Source organism: Nycticebus coucang, chromosome 12, assembly GCF_027406575.1.
Source record: "Nycticebus coucang isolate mNycCou1 chromosome 12, mNycCou1.pri, whole genome shotgun sequence".
In the NCBI taxonomy this organism is placed as follows: domain Eukaryota; kingdom Metazoa; phylum Chordata; class Mammalia; order Primates; family Lorisidae; genus Nycticebus; species Nycticebus coucang.
The window spans coordinates 36,576,827-36,592,420 of NC_069791.1; the positions used below are offsets into that span (position 1 = coordinate 36,576,827).

Sequence of the window (15,594 nt, forward strand, 5' to 3'; positions counted from 1 at the left end):
ATGAAATTTTTATGCTGGTGGCTGTGATCGTTTGCATATCCCGAGTACTGCACGTGGTGGTCCAGCAACCCACATGTGGGTGTATTTCTCTGTTGTGAAGTACAAGGAGAAAAACAGGAAAAATGAATAGGTTTCTTTAGGGTACTGGAATCTCTGTTTTCCTGCTCTCTGTTAAAATTCCTTAGCAAAGAATTTGAAAGGCTAAGGAGTGGGGAGAGAGAAATAAACTTCCAGGATTCCAACAGAACGCTTGTTCTTCGTTAACTTACATTCGATTTTTGTTACGTCATTTGTTCACATTATTAAATTATGAATATTATGTAATGATGTCAGAGTCATATGATTTTTTAGAACAAACTTTATTATTTGAAAACCAACTAAGTGAAATATATATTTAAGTTTATACAATTACTTTACAGTGTTAAGTTTATGTGGAATAACCTCTGAGTCCATGGTGACAATTGGATTTCTTCTCTGCATGTAAGGCTACATATTTGTGGCACATTCTTTTCTTTACCCAATTTATTTATTCATCTGTGTTAATAAACACATTTGCTTTGATATGTCCCCAAAATACAAATTGACTAGTATCTAGACACCTGGTTTTGAGGCTTTGGTTTTCTGTGGTCAGTAGTAGAAAAGAAATGAAGTGTATATTTACTTTTTTATTTAAACCCTTGGTATAAATATATGCGGAACTGGGGTCAGTTTGGGGTCAGTTTGTTTATGTATTTAACATTGTTTCATTTATAAAAGCACTTTGATTAATAGCCATGCAATGATTGAATAAAAATATATAATTAAAAGGAAATAAATTAAAAGGAAATTGCCATTGGCTGTCATTAATTAATTCGACTCTCTACTGTTTCTCTGACTTTGACCACAAGCTAGTATGAAGTGAGACATTTGCTTTGAGACAAGTCGTAGTATCTATAAGTTAATAAAACACACATGAACTAAATGTTCATTGGTATTTTATGTATTTTGCATTTTATCCTAAACAATTAAGATTACCCAGTAGTGGATATAGGAGAAGTTTATTTTTGAATAGGCTCCTAAAACTTCTATGTAATATACAAAATAATATATATTTTTTCTACTATGTATTTTGAACATGAACCCTTGGGATTTTCCTTCAAGAATTGTCTAGTTAAACAACTCTTTAACATTACCGAAGGACATCTTCAACGCTGTGTATGTAGAGAACAGAGAAGTAAAACACACATAGACACCAAAATAAGTCGATTTATGCCTTGAACTCACAGCAAATATATAAGATGGCAAACGTGTGTATTAACCTTCCTGTGGTTTACTATGTGATAGAATTATATGTTAGGTCTGAATTTCAGGAATTACATTCCATCCATGCCTTTGAATTTTGGGATTAAATTTGTCATATAAATTAAAAATATTTTATGCAAACACCTTGGTTTCATTAGAACTTTCTGACTCTTACTTTTCTCCAGGAGACTACTAAAGACTTCATAGTCCTGAATAGTAGAAAAACTATTTAGAATGTTTATCATGAACTCCGTAAATGTAAATCAGAGCCTTCTACTTGTTAAAACTTGTTTGTCTTAACTTACATGTTTACTTAAGCTTAAATACTTAGCTCATATTTATCATAGACAATTTTGGAGCTAGCCAACAGATACATAAATTGTCCTTAACTTTCACTTTGTATATAAATGAAATAATTATAAAATAGGCTATTTTCAGAACTTTTCATTGGCAAACTTATTTAACAATGCGGAAGGTAATTAAAAACAAATTGCTTTGTTCACTACTTGCTGGTATGTTCAATGGAAATGAAATATTTTCCGATGTTTTCTTAACCTGGAAAGTTACTTACATTTTTACTTGTAAATTACGTATTTACTATTTTAAAATGTATATTTTACTTGTAATAATGGAGGTTAATCATGTTAAGCTTTCCAGTTTCTCCTAGGTAAGATATTACACGTAAAAAATGAAAGAGGAAAAAGTCTTACCTTTTGCATTTATTGTTCACATTTCTAATTATAAGAATGCATGCCATACATAAATAGTCCACATCTATTTCATAGGTAAGGTTTTTAAATTTTCATCTAGTCAAAATAATTAATAGAGAATGGGAAACTACTGTAATATACTCTTCATGAATAATAGGCATTTGGTATAGTAGCTCAGTAGTAAATTATTAAAAGAATCAAATTGAAAAATAATATCATAATAATGGGTCAACATTATTTATATTGCCACCAGTCTAAGGATGAAGCATTTGAGTTCTTATTAATGTACAATTAGGCTGGTCACACAATAGAAGAGAAGGAAAGGGCAATCTTGAATGACATTTATATCAACTTCGGAACTGTCAACCTCTGTTCTGTCCTTGGGGCCTTACACTTTTTGGCTTTCAGACATGTGTGCTACTTTGAAGGGAGGAGACTATTGAGTTCTAGTGGGTCTCTTGCTCTAATAAACGCTTTGAACATTCATCTTCAAGCACGTGCATGTCATAGTTCTTAGCACCTAAAGCTAAGACACACGCCAGCCCCCACACCCTCCTCGTCAACACCGCCAACACCATCCCCACCCCTGCCCCCATACACAGTTACCCTCTGTTTGCTCTGTGCTCACAAATCTCTCCTGTTCCAACTCTGGGAAATACCTTTGTTCATGTATTTTTTTTTCTTCTGCAGAGTCACATGAAATGACTTCCTGTAATGTCTCCAAGCAGCCCCCCAAAACTTTTGTAAAAATTGTAATGCTATCAAAAGGAAATTCTCAGGCTGCCATGAGAGAAGCTAGTGGTTTCACACAAAGGTAGTGAGCAGGTGCAACATTTGATAGGAGGAAACACTGCCTGGAATATTTACAGCTGCATAGTAGAGAGTCAGGAAAGCCCCCGTGTCCCAGTCAGGATATTCAGGCATAATTGACAGGGAGAAGATATAGATTCCAGGCTTCATTGCACCACTGAACCTCAGTAGCATTTAGTTTCCTGTACATACGTGTGTTTTCATGTATTATTATTATTATTAGCATATGATATTCCCCAATCATATTTTAAAGACTGACATAGTATTACCTCCTTATAATGTTTTTAATGTTTAATGTTACCTATTTATAATGAAGAGGCTTTTAAAAATGGTTTTGACTAAAAAAACTTTTTTAATAGTTTCCTTTGATATTATCTGAGGCAGTGGCTTTTTAACTTTGAAACACAGATTGCTGCAGATGCTGGCTTGGATTTGAAGAAAAGGGAACACTTTTACACTGCTGGTGGGACTGCAAACTAATACAACCTTTTTGGTAGGAAGTATGGAGAATCCTCAAAGAACTCAAATTAGACCTCCCATTTGATCCTGTGATCCCATTACAGGATCTACTCAGAAGAAAAAAAAAAATCCTTTTATCCTAAGAACATTTGCACTAGACTGTTTATCGCAGTTCCATTTACACTCACCAAAATGTGGAAACAACCTAAATGCCCATCAATCCAGGAATTGATTAACAAGCTGTGGTATATGTACACCATGGAATACTATTCAGCCATTAAAAGAGATGGGGACTTTACATCTTTTGTATTAACCTGGATGAGGTGGAACACGTTCTTCTTAGTAAAGCATCACAAGAAAGGAGACGCAAGAATCCAGTGTACTTAATTCTAACAAGAAGGCAGTAGATGAGTTCATATGATGTGGGGGTAGGGGAATGAGGGAGAGGGAGAAGGGTTAGTGGGGTTATGGTGTATGACACACCTCTTGCAGGACAGGACACAATTATAAGAGGAACTTTACCTAACAAATGCAATCGGTACAACCTAATTCTTTGCACCCTCAATGAACCCCAAACAAAAAAGAAAAACACAGCTAGGCCCCACCCCCTAAGTTTCTATGGCAGAGAATTTGCCTTTCTGGTAGGTTCCTGGGTAGTGGTGATGGTGCAAGTCCCAGGGCCACATTTTGAGAACTACCTGTCTGTAGTTGAGTATAGTGAAATGACAGAGCACTTCTGGTTTCTGCCAACCGTAGCATCACACATATGGGTTATGGCCTAACAGTTCATCTAAATATTTCAGATTGAACGATCCTAAGGATAATTTTGCCCTGATAGTTTTTAAAATGCTGAAGTAAACTTCTGCAAATTATATATCGAGTTAATTATGGATTATTTTATTTTACTTCCTATCAAGATTCTATAAATCAATATCAATTTGGTGTATTTACGGATCTCACATGATAGAAGATTGCCAGTTAGAATTATCTAATGGATTTTCAAAGAACTGTTCTTTTCTCTGAAACAACAAACAACAAAACATAAGTTAAAACAACAACAAAAACAAATGTTAAAAAAAAGTCACAAGAATGATTTTTCCTGGACTGTTCATAGGTTTCATTAAGTGCACCTAGCAACAGAATTAAAAATATCTGATAATATTAAACCACTTAAAGATATAAATTTGAAATAGATGTTCTATTATATCATTTAACCATTCTGGCAAAGGGATTTTGTAAAGGGGTTTTGGGGTAAATCTGTGTATACGGTTTTGTTTGCATTAATTAACAGATACATTTATGTCCCTAGATTCACCATATGGTTAAAAATTATTCTACTTTCAACAAGTTATCCTGCTTTTGATAGATATTTTACACTCTTAACTCATAAAATAGTAGCTATGTAAAAACTAAATTCTTTGTCTACAATAATATCTATGTAAAGTTGGAAATAATGTAAATAAGAATATGCAAAGTCGTGGTGCAATATCCCAAATTTAGAGCACAGAAAAGGAATAAGACAACTTTGTTTTCAAAGAGAGTAATGTAACACTAATATTATCCTTCTTTTATATTCTTATATGATGTGGTAGAAATCTTAATGATATTGTGTCCATGAATTTTACATATGAATTGTGTTTGGCCTGTATAAGGATAAAACAGTCGGTAATCATCCCCACACCGCACTGATCACATACAAATCTTCATGCCACATGTAGGAAGCTCCGGAAAATTGGGAAAACACATCTGATTTTAAAAGCTTGCTGTTTGTTGAGTGTTTAGAACAGTAGCAGGTACAAAGAAGTAGTACCTATTAAAGTGATGGTCATTGTGTTTATTTTCATTTTTAGATCAAATCCAAAAGTGTTTCTGTGAAACCTAGGAGAAAGGAGTTAGAAAATGTTATTTTTGGTGTATGTTTAATTTGGAGAGTGGTTCTGCTCAGAGGCACACAGCCGTGTGAGTCCTCAATCATGGGTGCTCCAGGTACTCGAAGCACCGGGCTAGAAAGATGCTTCAGATTCAACTCCAGTTCTTCAGAGGTTAAACAAAACCCACCTGCATCATAATTTTATATTTATTATGTCATGTCTCTCAATAAAAATGGATAGTACAAAGAAGAGCTTTTTAAGATTATTTCTTATAGGTTGCATCAATTATGTGCTTTCTGTGCATAGCTGAGTACTTGTCTGCTTTCTTTTACGTGTTTCATAATCTGTAGGTGAAAGTGACATCATGCTGACGCTGTGATGTTCAGATTGAATGTGAAGATGGCTGAGGAGTAGAGTAATTTGATGGGAGGTGATAGGCTGTCTACCTGTGTTTTTATGGGCATTTTTGATCGGCCTTTCCTTATCACAGCTCATGTTCTGATGATCATTGCAGGATGAAGTGGCACAGCCACTGAACCTCTCAGCTAAACCCAAGACCTCTGATGGCAAATCACCCACATCACCCACCTCTCCCCATATGCCAGCTCTGAGAATAAACAGTGGGGCAGGCCCCCTCAAAGCCTCTGTCCCAGCAGCATTAGCTAGTCCTTCAACCAGAGTTAGCACAATAGGTAAGTTCTGTTTCTTTTGTTCTTGCTGATTTTCTGTTTATGGCTATTGAATGAAATCCTCCTGAAATGGCACATCACATTTACCCTTCGCATGGCTTGAGTTCTATTGGAGAGTTTCAATGTGAAGAACCACATCAGTCTGCTTTAAACATGCAAATGAAATTTCTTACTGATGTCCAAGTTATAATGTCCCCCTGAAAATCTAATAGCATTGGTTGTATTTATATATTTAACTGTCTCCCTAAGTTTACAAAAAAGAGCCTAAATGACTAAAGACACTGAGCAGTGGTTCCAGAATGTTGTTGTTAGGTGACCCGTCTTTTCCATCACTGAAATTTATTTCCATTTATTTTTTGGTTGACATGTACAAAGTATATGTAACGATGAAAGGCATTCTGCCTGGATCAGCAATCAACCCTCAGGATGTGAAGTTTGTTCAGTTCCATCCTGCTTAAGAATTACTTTAAGACATCAAAGTATTATAAAAGAGTGGATAGCGTCGATTCAGTAATAATTGTAAATTCAGTAAACAGAAAATATTTCTGTAAGTTGACTTTGAAAAATTAAATAATGTTTATTTTAGTCTTCTTATGTTAGACTGTAAATGCTTATTTGAACCCACATTTATTGATATGTGCATGTTTATTATTTGAGTACAATTTTCAGGAGACTAGCATAGACCAGGCCTCAAGGATCTTATGGTTTAGTTGAGGAAAAGTCATTTGTCCTATAGTATAAGTCAGCTCCAGGAAGTGCTACTTCAGAGCACAGATACAATCATCCAGTCAGAAAGAGGCGGGTGTTGGATTCTGCTTGCAAAGAATCAAGGAAAAGTAAGTTGGAAATAGCCTTGAAGAAGAGATACATTTTTAAGCATTGTAGGCAGTAAGAAAAAAACACTGGGTAAAATAGCATGTTTTTGAGAAATAAACTGAGTTGCCGAGATTATGAAAAGAGTAAGTAGGGGAAAGTGATTAGAACTAAAACTGAAGGTGTCACATGGAATCTGATCGAATGCTAACTTAAGGAATTTTGATGTTTTCCCCAGGCAGCAATATAATCGGAACTTTAAAAAGAGTATTGCAGAAGAAAGATATTGGAATTGGAGAAACTGTTATTTTAGTGTAGAGCGAGAGTAAGTTCCGTGAGACAGAAATAAGCAATGCTAAATTACAAGACAATATTTTGAAAAGATATTATTAAAGAAAAATTGACATGAAGTGTCCACAGTGGAATGTATCTGGTAGGAGTCAAGTTGTAGACAGGAGTCTAAGATTTTAAGTTCACAAAATAAGAGGGATTGTCCCTCCATTAACTATGAAAAAGGGGCCCAAAATGGAAGCAGATTTGGGGTAAAAATAAAAATGTAATATGTGCTGAATTCAAAACACAAGAAACCATTTAGGTAGAGATGTTCAGGAGAAAATTGTAAATGTATGTCTCATATGTCAAAGGGGTGCCAGCACTTTAGAAATAGAAATTGTTCCTTGATGAGGTGGTTGAAGAAAGGAGAGCAATTAAGTTCACCAAAAATAAGAGTGTGTCTGGTAAGAAGTGGGCGAAAGAATCATAGGTACCTCCAATTATGTCAGTTACCTGTTGCTTTGCAATAAATTAACCTAAAATTTAGCAGCTTAAAACAGCCAACATTATTATCTGGTTTTTTTTTTAAAGAATAATATTTTATATAGTATTTAAGTGATTCATAAAGGAATAGTTTTCAAGTTATTTAGGCTACTATATCACAAGAAATTTACCAGTTAATGTTTGAATTGTATCAATAGATTTTTAAACTTTAATCTGACCCCTGCATTCCTGGGGTCAATCTTTCTCAACAGTATTAGTGAATTTTAATTGCTAATATTTTCTAGGTTCTATGGTCATAAGTAACGCTGGCCTCTAGTTTTTTTGGTGGTAGGAATCCTTGTCTAATACTGGTATCTGGATAGGTTACCCTTATAGAATGAGTCAGGAAGTTTTCTAGCACTATCTATGCTTTGGAAATTTTACTATAAATATAGAATTATCTCTTAAATATTTGTAAAACTTACATGCAAACTATCACAGTGGTTTCCTCTTTATATTATCTCAATTTTTAAGGGCCAGTTTAGTTGGGTAGTTACAGCTCAGGATCTTCCATATAAATAAATAAGCTTTGGGGGTTTAAAAAAAAAAAAAAAAAAAGATGTCGGCCAGAGGTGTAGTCATCTGTGGACTTTACTGGGGTTAATCTGTTTCCAAGATGACTCACTTACATGGCTGTTAGTTAGACGCCCCCGTTCTTTGACACATAGTTCTAACCTTCTTTAGAGTGAGTTAGCCAAGGAAGAGAGCAAAGAGAAAAACACCGGGGCCTTTATGACCTGTTTTCCACAGTCACCCACAGTTCTGTTTTATTCTGTTCCTTATAAGAAAAATCAACCTAAGTTCAGCCTAACTCAATGCAAGGGGAATTAGGCTTCAACTCTTGAAGGAAAGAGTATCTCAGTATCTTTGGACATTATTTTAGAACCACCACACTTTTTTAAGTGGAAAACTGGGTGTTTTAGAGTAAGAATGAAAGGAAGAGCCACCGTTTTCTAGTAAGAATGGAGATGGAGCAGTGTCATGCTACTTAGGAAAATTAAAAGTTTTTAAAAAGGTGGGATTATTTACTGATGGCACATTCTCCAGGAAAGTTACCATGAAAAGGAAACTCCTTATGATTTAGCTGGAGTGCGCAGATGGGTAGATTCTGACAGATAAGGCATAGTAGAATGGTTTGGATAGACTTTCAGTTACAAAGGTTTTCAGAATATGAGACAAGAAAGTACAGTTGATGCTATGGACTCTCTCTCTTGTGAGTTTGGTGTTGAGCAGTGATTATAGCTTGAGAAGACTGAGTAGAAATAGGTTTTAGAATAGAAATATACACTACATGTATAAGGTGGCTACTTTTGTAATGTTACTGTAGAACTAGACTGTTTAACGAATAGCTTAACTAATACATTTATACTTTCATGATACACGAATATTTTTACTCCGGCATTCCCAAATATTGAGTATGATGGTACTTTAGAAAGGCAGGAACATATTTAATGATGTTAATTTTCTACTACTAGAACATTTTTTTTTTTTCTGAAAAAGTCCCTTTACCACATACACATCCCTCATATTTTCCAGGGATTTGAGGCCACTTCAATTTACTTTTCTCTTTTCAACAAATGCAGATGTTGAAAGCTAAAACTTTAATGAGTAATAACGTAGTTGTTTAAAAGCTGCAGGGATTAATGGTGTTGTAAAGTTCACCCCTGAAAGAAGAAATAATGTATTATGCCATTTATAAACCACAGAAAACTGTGGACCAAAAGGTAAGTTATCATTAATGACATGGGGCTCTTTGCTATGTATCTATTAGCTACAAATATAGAAAGTGACTTTTTAATATTGTTTCAGTGTATTTCAGAGGAATGCTTTTGATAGGGAACACACACGATAGACAGCTCCAAAGAAAGAGAGTCTTTAAAAGGCATAACTAGTTCAGAAGAATGACTTTTAGAATATTTCTTTTTTTTTTTTTTTTTTTTTTGTGGAGACAGAGTCTCAATTTATTGCCCTGGGTAGAGTGCCGTGGCCTCACACAGCTCACACCAACCTCCAACTCCTGGGCTTAGGCGATTCTCTTGCCTCAGCCTCCTGAGTAGCTGGGACTACAGGCGCCCGCCACAACGCCCAGCTATATTTTTTTGTTGCAGTTTGGCCGGGGCAGGGTTTGAACCCACCACCCTTGGTATATGGGGCTGGCGCCCTGCTCACTGACCCACATTTCCTTTATTATTCCTTTCCACCTATATTATACATATATATGATACTTCTACTGTTTTTTTTTTCAATTCAAGCGTTTTTTTTTTTTTCATCTATTATCTCATTGCAACTGTTCTAGATTTATAGGCCCTCGGCTAGATAGAGTAGATATGCCATCTGGCCAAACTTGTTATTTTGCAGATAAGGAACAGAGACCTACAGAGGCTTTTGCCTAGGGGATTTGAAGTACTTTCCTGTTACAGTGCAGACAATTCTGTGATTCTACGTTTATTACTCCTGTTTTAATTTTAAGGAAACAAATATACATAGAGGTTGAGTGATTTGTCCAGACACGCAGCCCGTAGAGTTTGGGATGTTGCAAGTACAGCCCCTGGGCTAGCAGTCTTTGCTTTTAGCTCATTGCCTTTTGGTAACCTCTGGACATCAGGGGTGCTGCTCAGTCATTTATCCTTCCACTCATCCATCCCTCAAGTGAGAATTAACACTTCCCTATGACCAACGTTTTTATACATCTGGAGCATCATCAGGTGACAGTCTTGAATGGAGGCTTCAGGTGCCTCCAGTCTCTGCCCCAGCATATCTTGGAACACATTGGAATGTATTTTTCATCGACACGCAAAAATTAAAGCTTCACCAGAGCAAATGTCATAGATGCATGCTGACTACATAAAATGAAGGGGAATATTTTCAAGTTCATTAATTGGGCACATTATTTCTACAACTTGCTAATTTAAAATATGATGACATGAAGGAGGATATTACTTTGAAGTTTCATTAGCTTATGTTTTTAATGAGCAAAGCTCAGCCAGAGGTTTTAGTGAGAAATATTTTTTATGTGTATGGGGGATTCAGTGAATGAACAAGAGTATCGTAATTCCTGGACAGCTCCTGGATTATCAGGAGGTTAGGGATAACATTCAAAGACGTCTGGCAATTAATATTTTCATAGCGTTTTACAGTTTACAGATTGCTTTCACCTGTATTATCTAACTCTCATGAGCTTTCACAGTTGAAGAAATGGCTCCATATCAGGGTGCCAAAAATTTGATGGCGATCAGTGACCTCAGAAATAGAAAAAAAAAAAATAACATTTGTGGAAAATTACTTGAAATGCATATGCCCTCTCTTTTACTTACCACTGAAAATAGAGTAAAATAAACATGTAGTAATAAGGATTTATATGACCCTAATATCATGTTAGTTCCATGAATTTTAATAGATCTCTGCCGTATAGTAAAGGCTTCTACGGATAAGAAGACAGAGATAACCATGGAACTTGGAATTATAAAGGCAGATGCTGTCAACTTAGAATATGCATGTATTCCTTCAACAGAACCTGCCACGCACCGAAGGAATAAAAGAGTGAAGAAAAAAATTGCCTCAAGTCGTTCATAGACTGATGTGAAAGAGAAACTTAGAAAAGTGCAGGATATATGCTCCTTTGAAGGAGCATATAAATGGGAAGTACTAATCTTTCCAAAGAGCATATCTGGGGTATGTCAGAGATGTCCTCACAAAATGGGTGACATTGAATAAATTCCCAAACATACCAGAAAGAGAGAGCATTTCAGCAAAAGAGAAAATGTTGGGAGACAGAAGGTCGGGAGTGAGAAGAAGAAGGCCTGTCCTTGGAACAGGGAAAAAGTCCTGTGTCGCTAAAACGCAGGGCTCCTGAGAGACTGACTGGCAGGAAGGGACGCGGGCAGGGGAAGCGGAGTTCATATCATGAAGAGACTTTTAGACTCTGTTAAAGTATTTGGAACTTAGCCCAGAATGATGTTTTTGAGGGACCATCACAGAGTTTCAAAAGTTCCATTGTATTTGGGAAAGGCTGCAGACTGTTATCTCTTGAAGATTCACAATGTACATTAACATAGTCCAGATTTTGAAAATTCATGCGCTGAAGAAAGCTTTTAACTTTAGTATGGCATTGCCTACGCTTATTTAAACCTGGAATTATTTTTTCAAAGACTGTTACAGATCATCATTTTATGAAATGTTCCTTTAAGCCCTGGAGTACCAAGACATGGGTTTTAATCGGGGATTTTGACATGATCCAAATTCCCCTTTTTAAAAAATATTATGGAATGCTTTATCTAGAAGCAGAGTTGGAGATGGATTCAAAGAGTATAAGCCTAAAGATAAGGAACCAGTTAAGAGGCTAAGGCATTAACACAAGTGAGGAGTGGGGTGGCTTTAGGAAAAGCAGGAACTCAGCTGCTCGGGAGGCTGAGGCAAGAGAATCGCGTAAGCCCAGGAGTTAGAGGTTGCTGTGAGCCGTGTGACACCACGGCACTCTACCTGAGGGTGGTACAGTGAGACTCTGTCTCTACAAAAAAAAAAAAAGAAAGAAAAGCAGGGACTGTGGGAAGGCAGAGGCAAATTTGAGGGCTGAGGAAGAGGCATCGCTGTGCTGGCCCAGCTGCCTTTCATCTGTGTGTGGTAAAGGAGATGCCTTAGATGACTCCCGAGTGACTGGATGGGTTACTAAAAAGCTTTGTGGAATATAGAAAGAGCAAATTGAGGCCACAGAAATTGATGAATTCTGTACCAGACATGCTGCCTTTCAGGTACTCATAGGACATTCATATAGAAAGGATTAGTAGACGTATACACCAGCAATCAGGGAGGATTTGAGGCAGGCAATAGTTAATTTTACGGTACTTGGTACTATCTCTCAATTCTTAGGGCCATAGTTAAGACCAAGTGTGGTACATTGCTTTCCTAGGGCTGCCACAGCAAATTACCAGGAACTGGTGGCCTGAAACGAATTTATTCTCTCACAAGTCTGGAGGCTGGAAATCCCAGTTGGAGTGTCAGCGGGCTCTGGTCCTTGTGGGAGCTCTGAGGGAGGACCATGCCTCCGTGCCTCTGATGATCCTGGGCTTCCCTGGGCGTGTGTGCATAACTCCAGTCTCTGCCTCTTTCGGCCTTCTCCCTCTCTCCGTGTGTCCAATCTCTTCCTCTCCTCACTCTTACAAGGATGCCAGTGATCTCGCCTCAAGATCCTTAATTACATCTTAAAAGGCCCTAATTGCAAATGAGATCACATTCACAGATACTAGGTGGATATATTTGGGGGAGAAGACACAATTTCACCTACTTTTGGTCTATTTCCTAGTTTGAGGGGTTTTTGTTTGTTTGTTTGTTTGTTTTTCTTTCTATTTATAGCCATGTTGGTAATTCTTTCCCTTTCGAATTTACCTCCTCCAAAAATGGACTTTTCAGTTTCTCTTCTTTTCTGCCCTTAAAAATATATACGAGGAGCCTTTAAAAATAAAAATGAAAAATTTGAGAAGAATTTTGGAAATGGTTAAGAAGAAACACTGAGGCATTTAAAAAAAATCAAATTGCGGTGCATTTAACAAAGCTATCAGAATCTCACAAATTTCTGACATTAATGTTTCCTAAGAGGCATTTTCCAAATCTCATCTGACATATTAAGGGGAAGCCATGTTGACCTTTTCCCTCTCACTTGCCTGTTAAGATTGAGGCTCACCAAACCTCTCCTCCACATATCTCTGCTGATCTGAGACTTACTTTAGATGCAGTTGCTGCCTGAATTCATAATGAAGGCAGAATAAAATGTATCAGATGACCATCAGATCTCTTCAAACTCTGATGGGCTGATTCCCATTTCACTGAATCCCCTCACAGATTCTTCATAATATTCAAAGTTACATAACATGAGTGCTAACATGTTGGGCACCCAAGGATAATAAAAGAGAAAAATAAAGAAAGGAGTTAGTTTCTGCTGCCTCCTCAGATCCCAAGTGCTGTTTACTCTTTCATATTTTGCTATTTCATTTAATTCTTCCATCAACCTTATGTTTCTATCCTAGCTGAGGGAAATGAAAAAGTAGAGAGTTTTAACTGTTAAAATTTGTCAACTATCACATTCACCAAGAAATGGAATCCTAGATCCATCTGAACCCAGTCCCCCAATTCCACTTATTTCACTGTGCCTCTTTATAAATAAAGTATCGGTTATTGAATCATTTCCACAGACCACGTATTATGAGGAGACTGTATTAACTCTCTTAATTGGGATGTTTATCTAGTGAATGTCATCCCCATTTAACCAATGAGAAAACTGAGATTTAAAAAGGTAAAATTATGTGTATAATGTATAAAGCTAGTAAGTGGCAAAGCTCGCATTTTAATTCAGGATTGTCCTGAATTAAACTCTAAAACACATACTTTTTGTGATGATTAGAATCTTGCACCAAAATTTAAGAAACAGGTAAAGAAAGGATCTCAGGCAGGGACTTGAAGATGGAGGAAGCAGTGAGGAAAAAGGAACAACGCTATGATGAGAAAGAAGGGGTGGTGGTGGTGGTGGTGGTGGTGGTGGTGGTGGTAAGTGATTTGACAACTCAAAGACCAAGGGCAGCAGAAACAAAATTGTAGTGGGAATTGAAGAGTGAGGAGGGAACAGGAGAGTATGAGATACAGCGTCTTTGAGAATCTCCGCTAGATGGTAGAGAGAGAGACGGGGGTTTGGAAGAAGAGAGCAAAACAAGGTTAAAGGAGGAACTTCATTGACTTGTTTTAGGAGAAGTGAGAACCTTAAATACATACAAGTTGATAGAGATGATAAGACAGATGATGTGAATGAGAAGAGAATAATCAATGAAGAGGTAGAGAAATCTAGAACTCTAATGTGAGTTTAGGAGACTTGTCTTGACTAAAAACAGAGAGATTTTTTGCTGAAACAGGAGGAGGACAAAATGGCATAAATGGAGATAACGTCAAAGCCAGCAGAGAGTAGGAGAAAGGGTGGGGGCAGAAAGTAAGAGTTCAGCCTTACTGATCTTTCCTAAATCAAAGTCAAGGCCATTTGCTGAGAGAGAGAGCAAGTAGTCTGCAGGGTTGGGGATTTGGTGACAATGATTAAGAACAAAATATAAAGAACAAGCCAACAATCCTGTTGAGACTGAATGCTATAATACACAAATAGCTTTATGATTTAACATTGCAGATAGAAATGTTAAAATTTCATATGGCATCGTAACTAAAACTCAAGAGTCTCTAAAAGCAAAAATGTGTGTTTTAAAGTGAGCACTTGTTTCTACCTGCGCTAAAATACACATCTTGGATTGGAAATAGCCATTATAACCTACGGCCCTATCACCCTGAATGTACGCAATCTCGTCTGATCTCGGAAGCTAAGCAGGGTTGGGCCTGGTTCATACTCAGAAGGGTAATAGCCATTTCAGAATGAAGGTCTATCAGTTAGCCACCCTCATAAAAATTTGCATTCCTCTTGCATGTATATTAATCATTTTTCCTACACAATGTTATCTTGGCAGTCCCTAAAAAGCATAAAGAATTCATGCTTTTATTCAATTCCATGTGCCAAGCAATTTCAAATATATTTGTATTCTGGAAAAGATAATTAGACTACATAGAAGCTAAATAGTCTACAAAAAAGCATGATGCCAGGGTGTATATAAACAAGGAGCTAGAGGATAGGAAAATCAGGCAGGTCCTCTTAGGATCCTACTAAATGAACAGATCCTGAGACCGTTACTGTCATTAAAAGCTATATTTCCTTCTGGAGTAATAGTGTTCCTAAATAGCGTAAGTTCAATAATAACATATTAAGAAGGTTGTGTGCAGGAGAACCAAATCAGAAGGTTGAGGATAATATAAGGTTAAATACAAACATCTTTTATAGTAAATGTTAACCCTGAAGATCTGTCCTAACTCTAAGTAGTTGTTTTCACTTCATGTTGTGTTTATAGTTGAACAGGGATGTTTTGTTCTTTGAATACGTTCCAATGAGTTGAGCTGTGAAAGATGAAATGTATCATCTCTCTCAAGGTTCCCCTTTCTGTGGTCAAACTTTTCTTTCTGCTTCAAGGAAATCAGAGGACCAGGTCTAGTCTGTGCATAGTACCTGGGGAAAGGTCTGTAGAACGTTTACAGACCTGCCAGCCCTGAAGCACTGCACTAATCTGACTT

General features: G+C 36.8%; 1 protein-coding gene across 3 annotated transcripts in view; it reads left to right on the forward strand.

Moving 5' to 3' along the window:
* SOX5 (SRY-box transcription factor 5) overlaps positions 1-15,594 on the forward strand; it is a 439,900-nt gene that overhangs the window by 386,970 nt on the left and 37,336 nt on the right. For all 3 annotated transcript variants that reach the window (XM_053556184.1, XM_053556185.1, XM_053556186.1), the window contains one exon: positions 5,646-5,823. In XM_053556184.1, the coding sequence (XP_053412159.1) occupies positions 5,646-5,823 (178 nt within the window). The remainder of the gene's footprint in view (positions 1-5,645; positions 5,824-15,594) is intronic.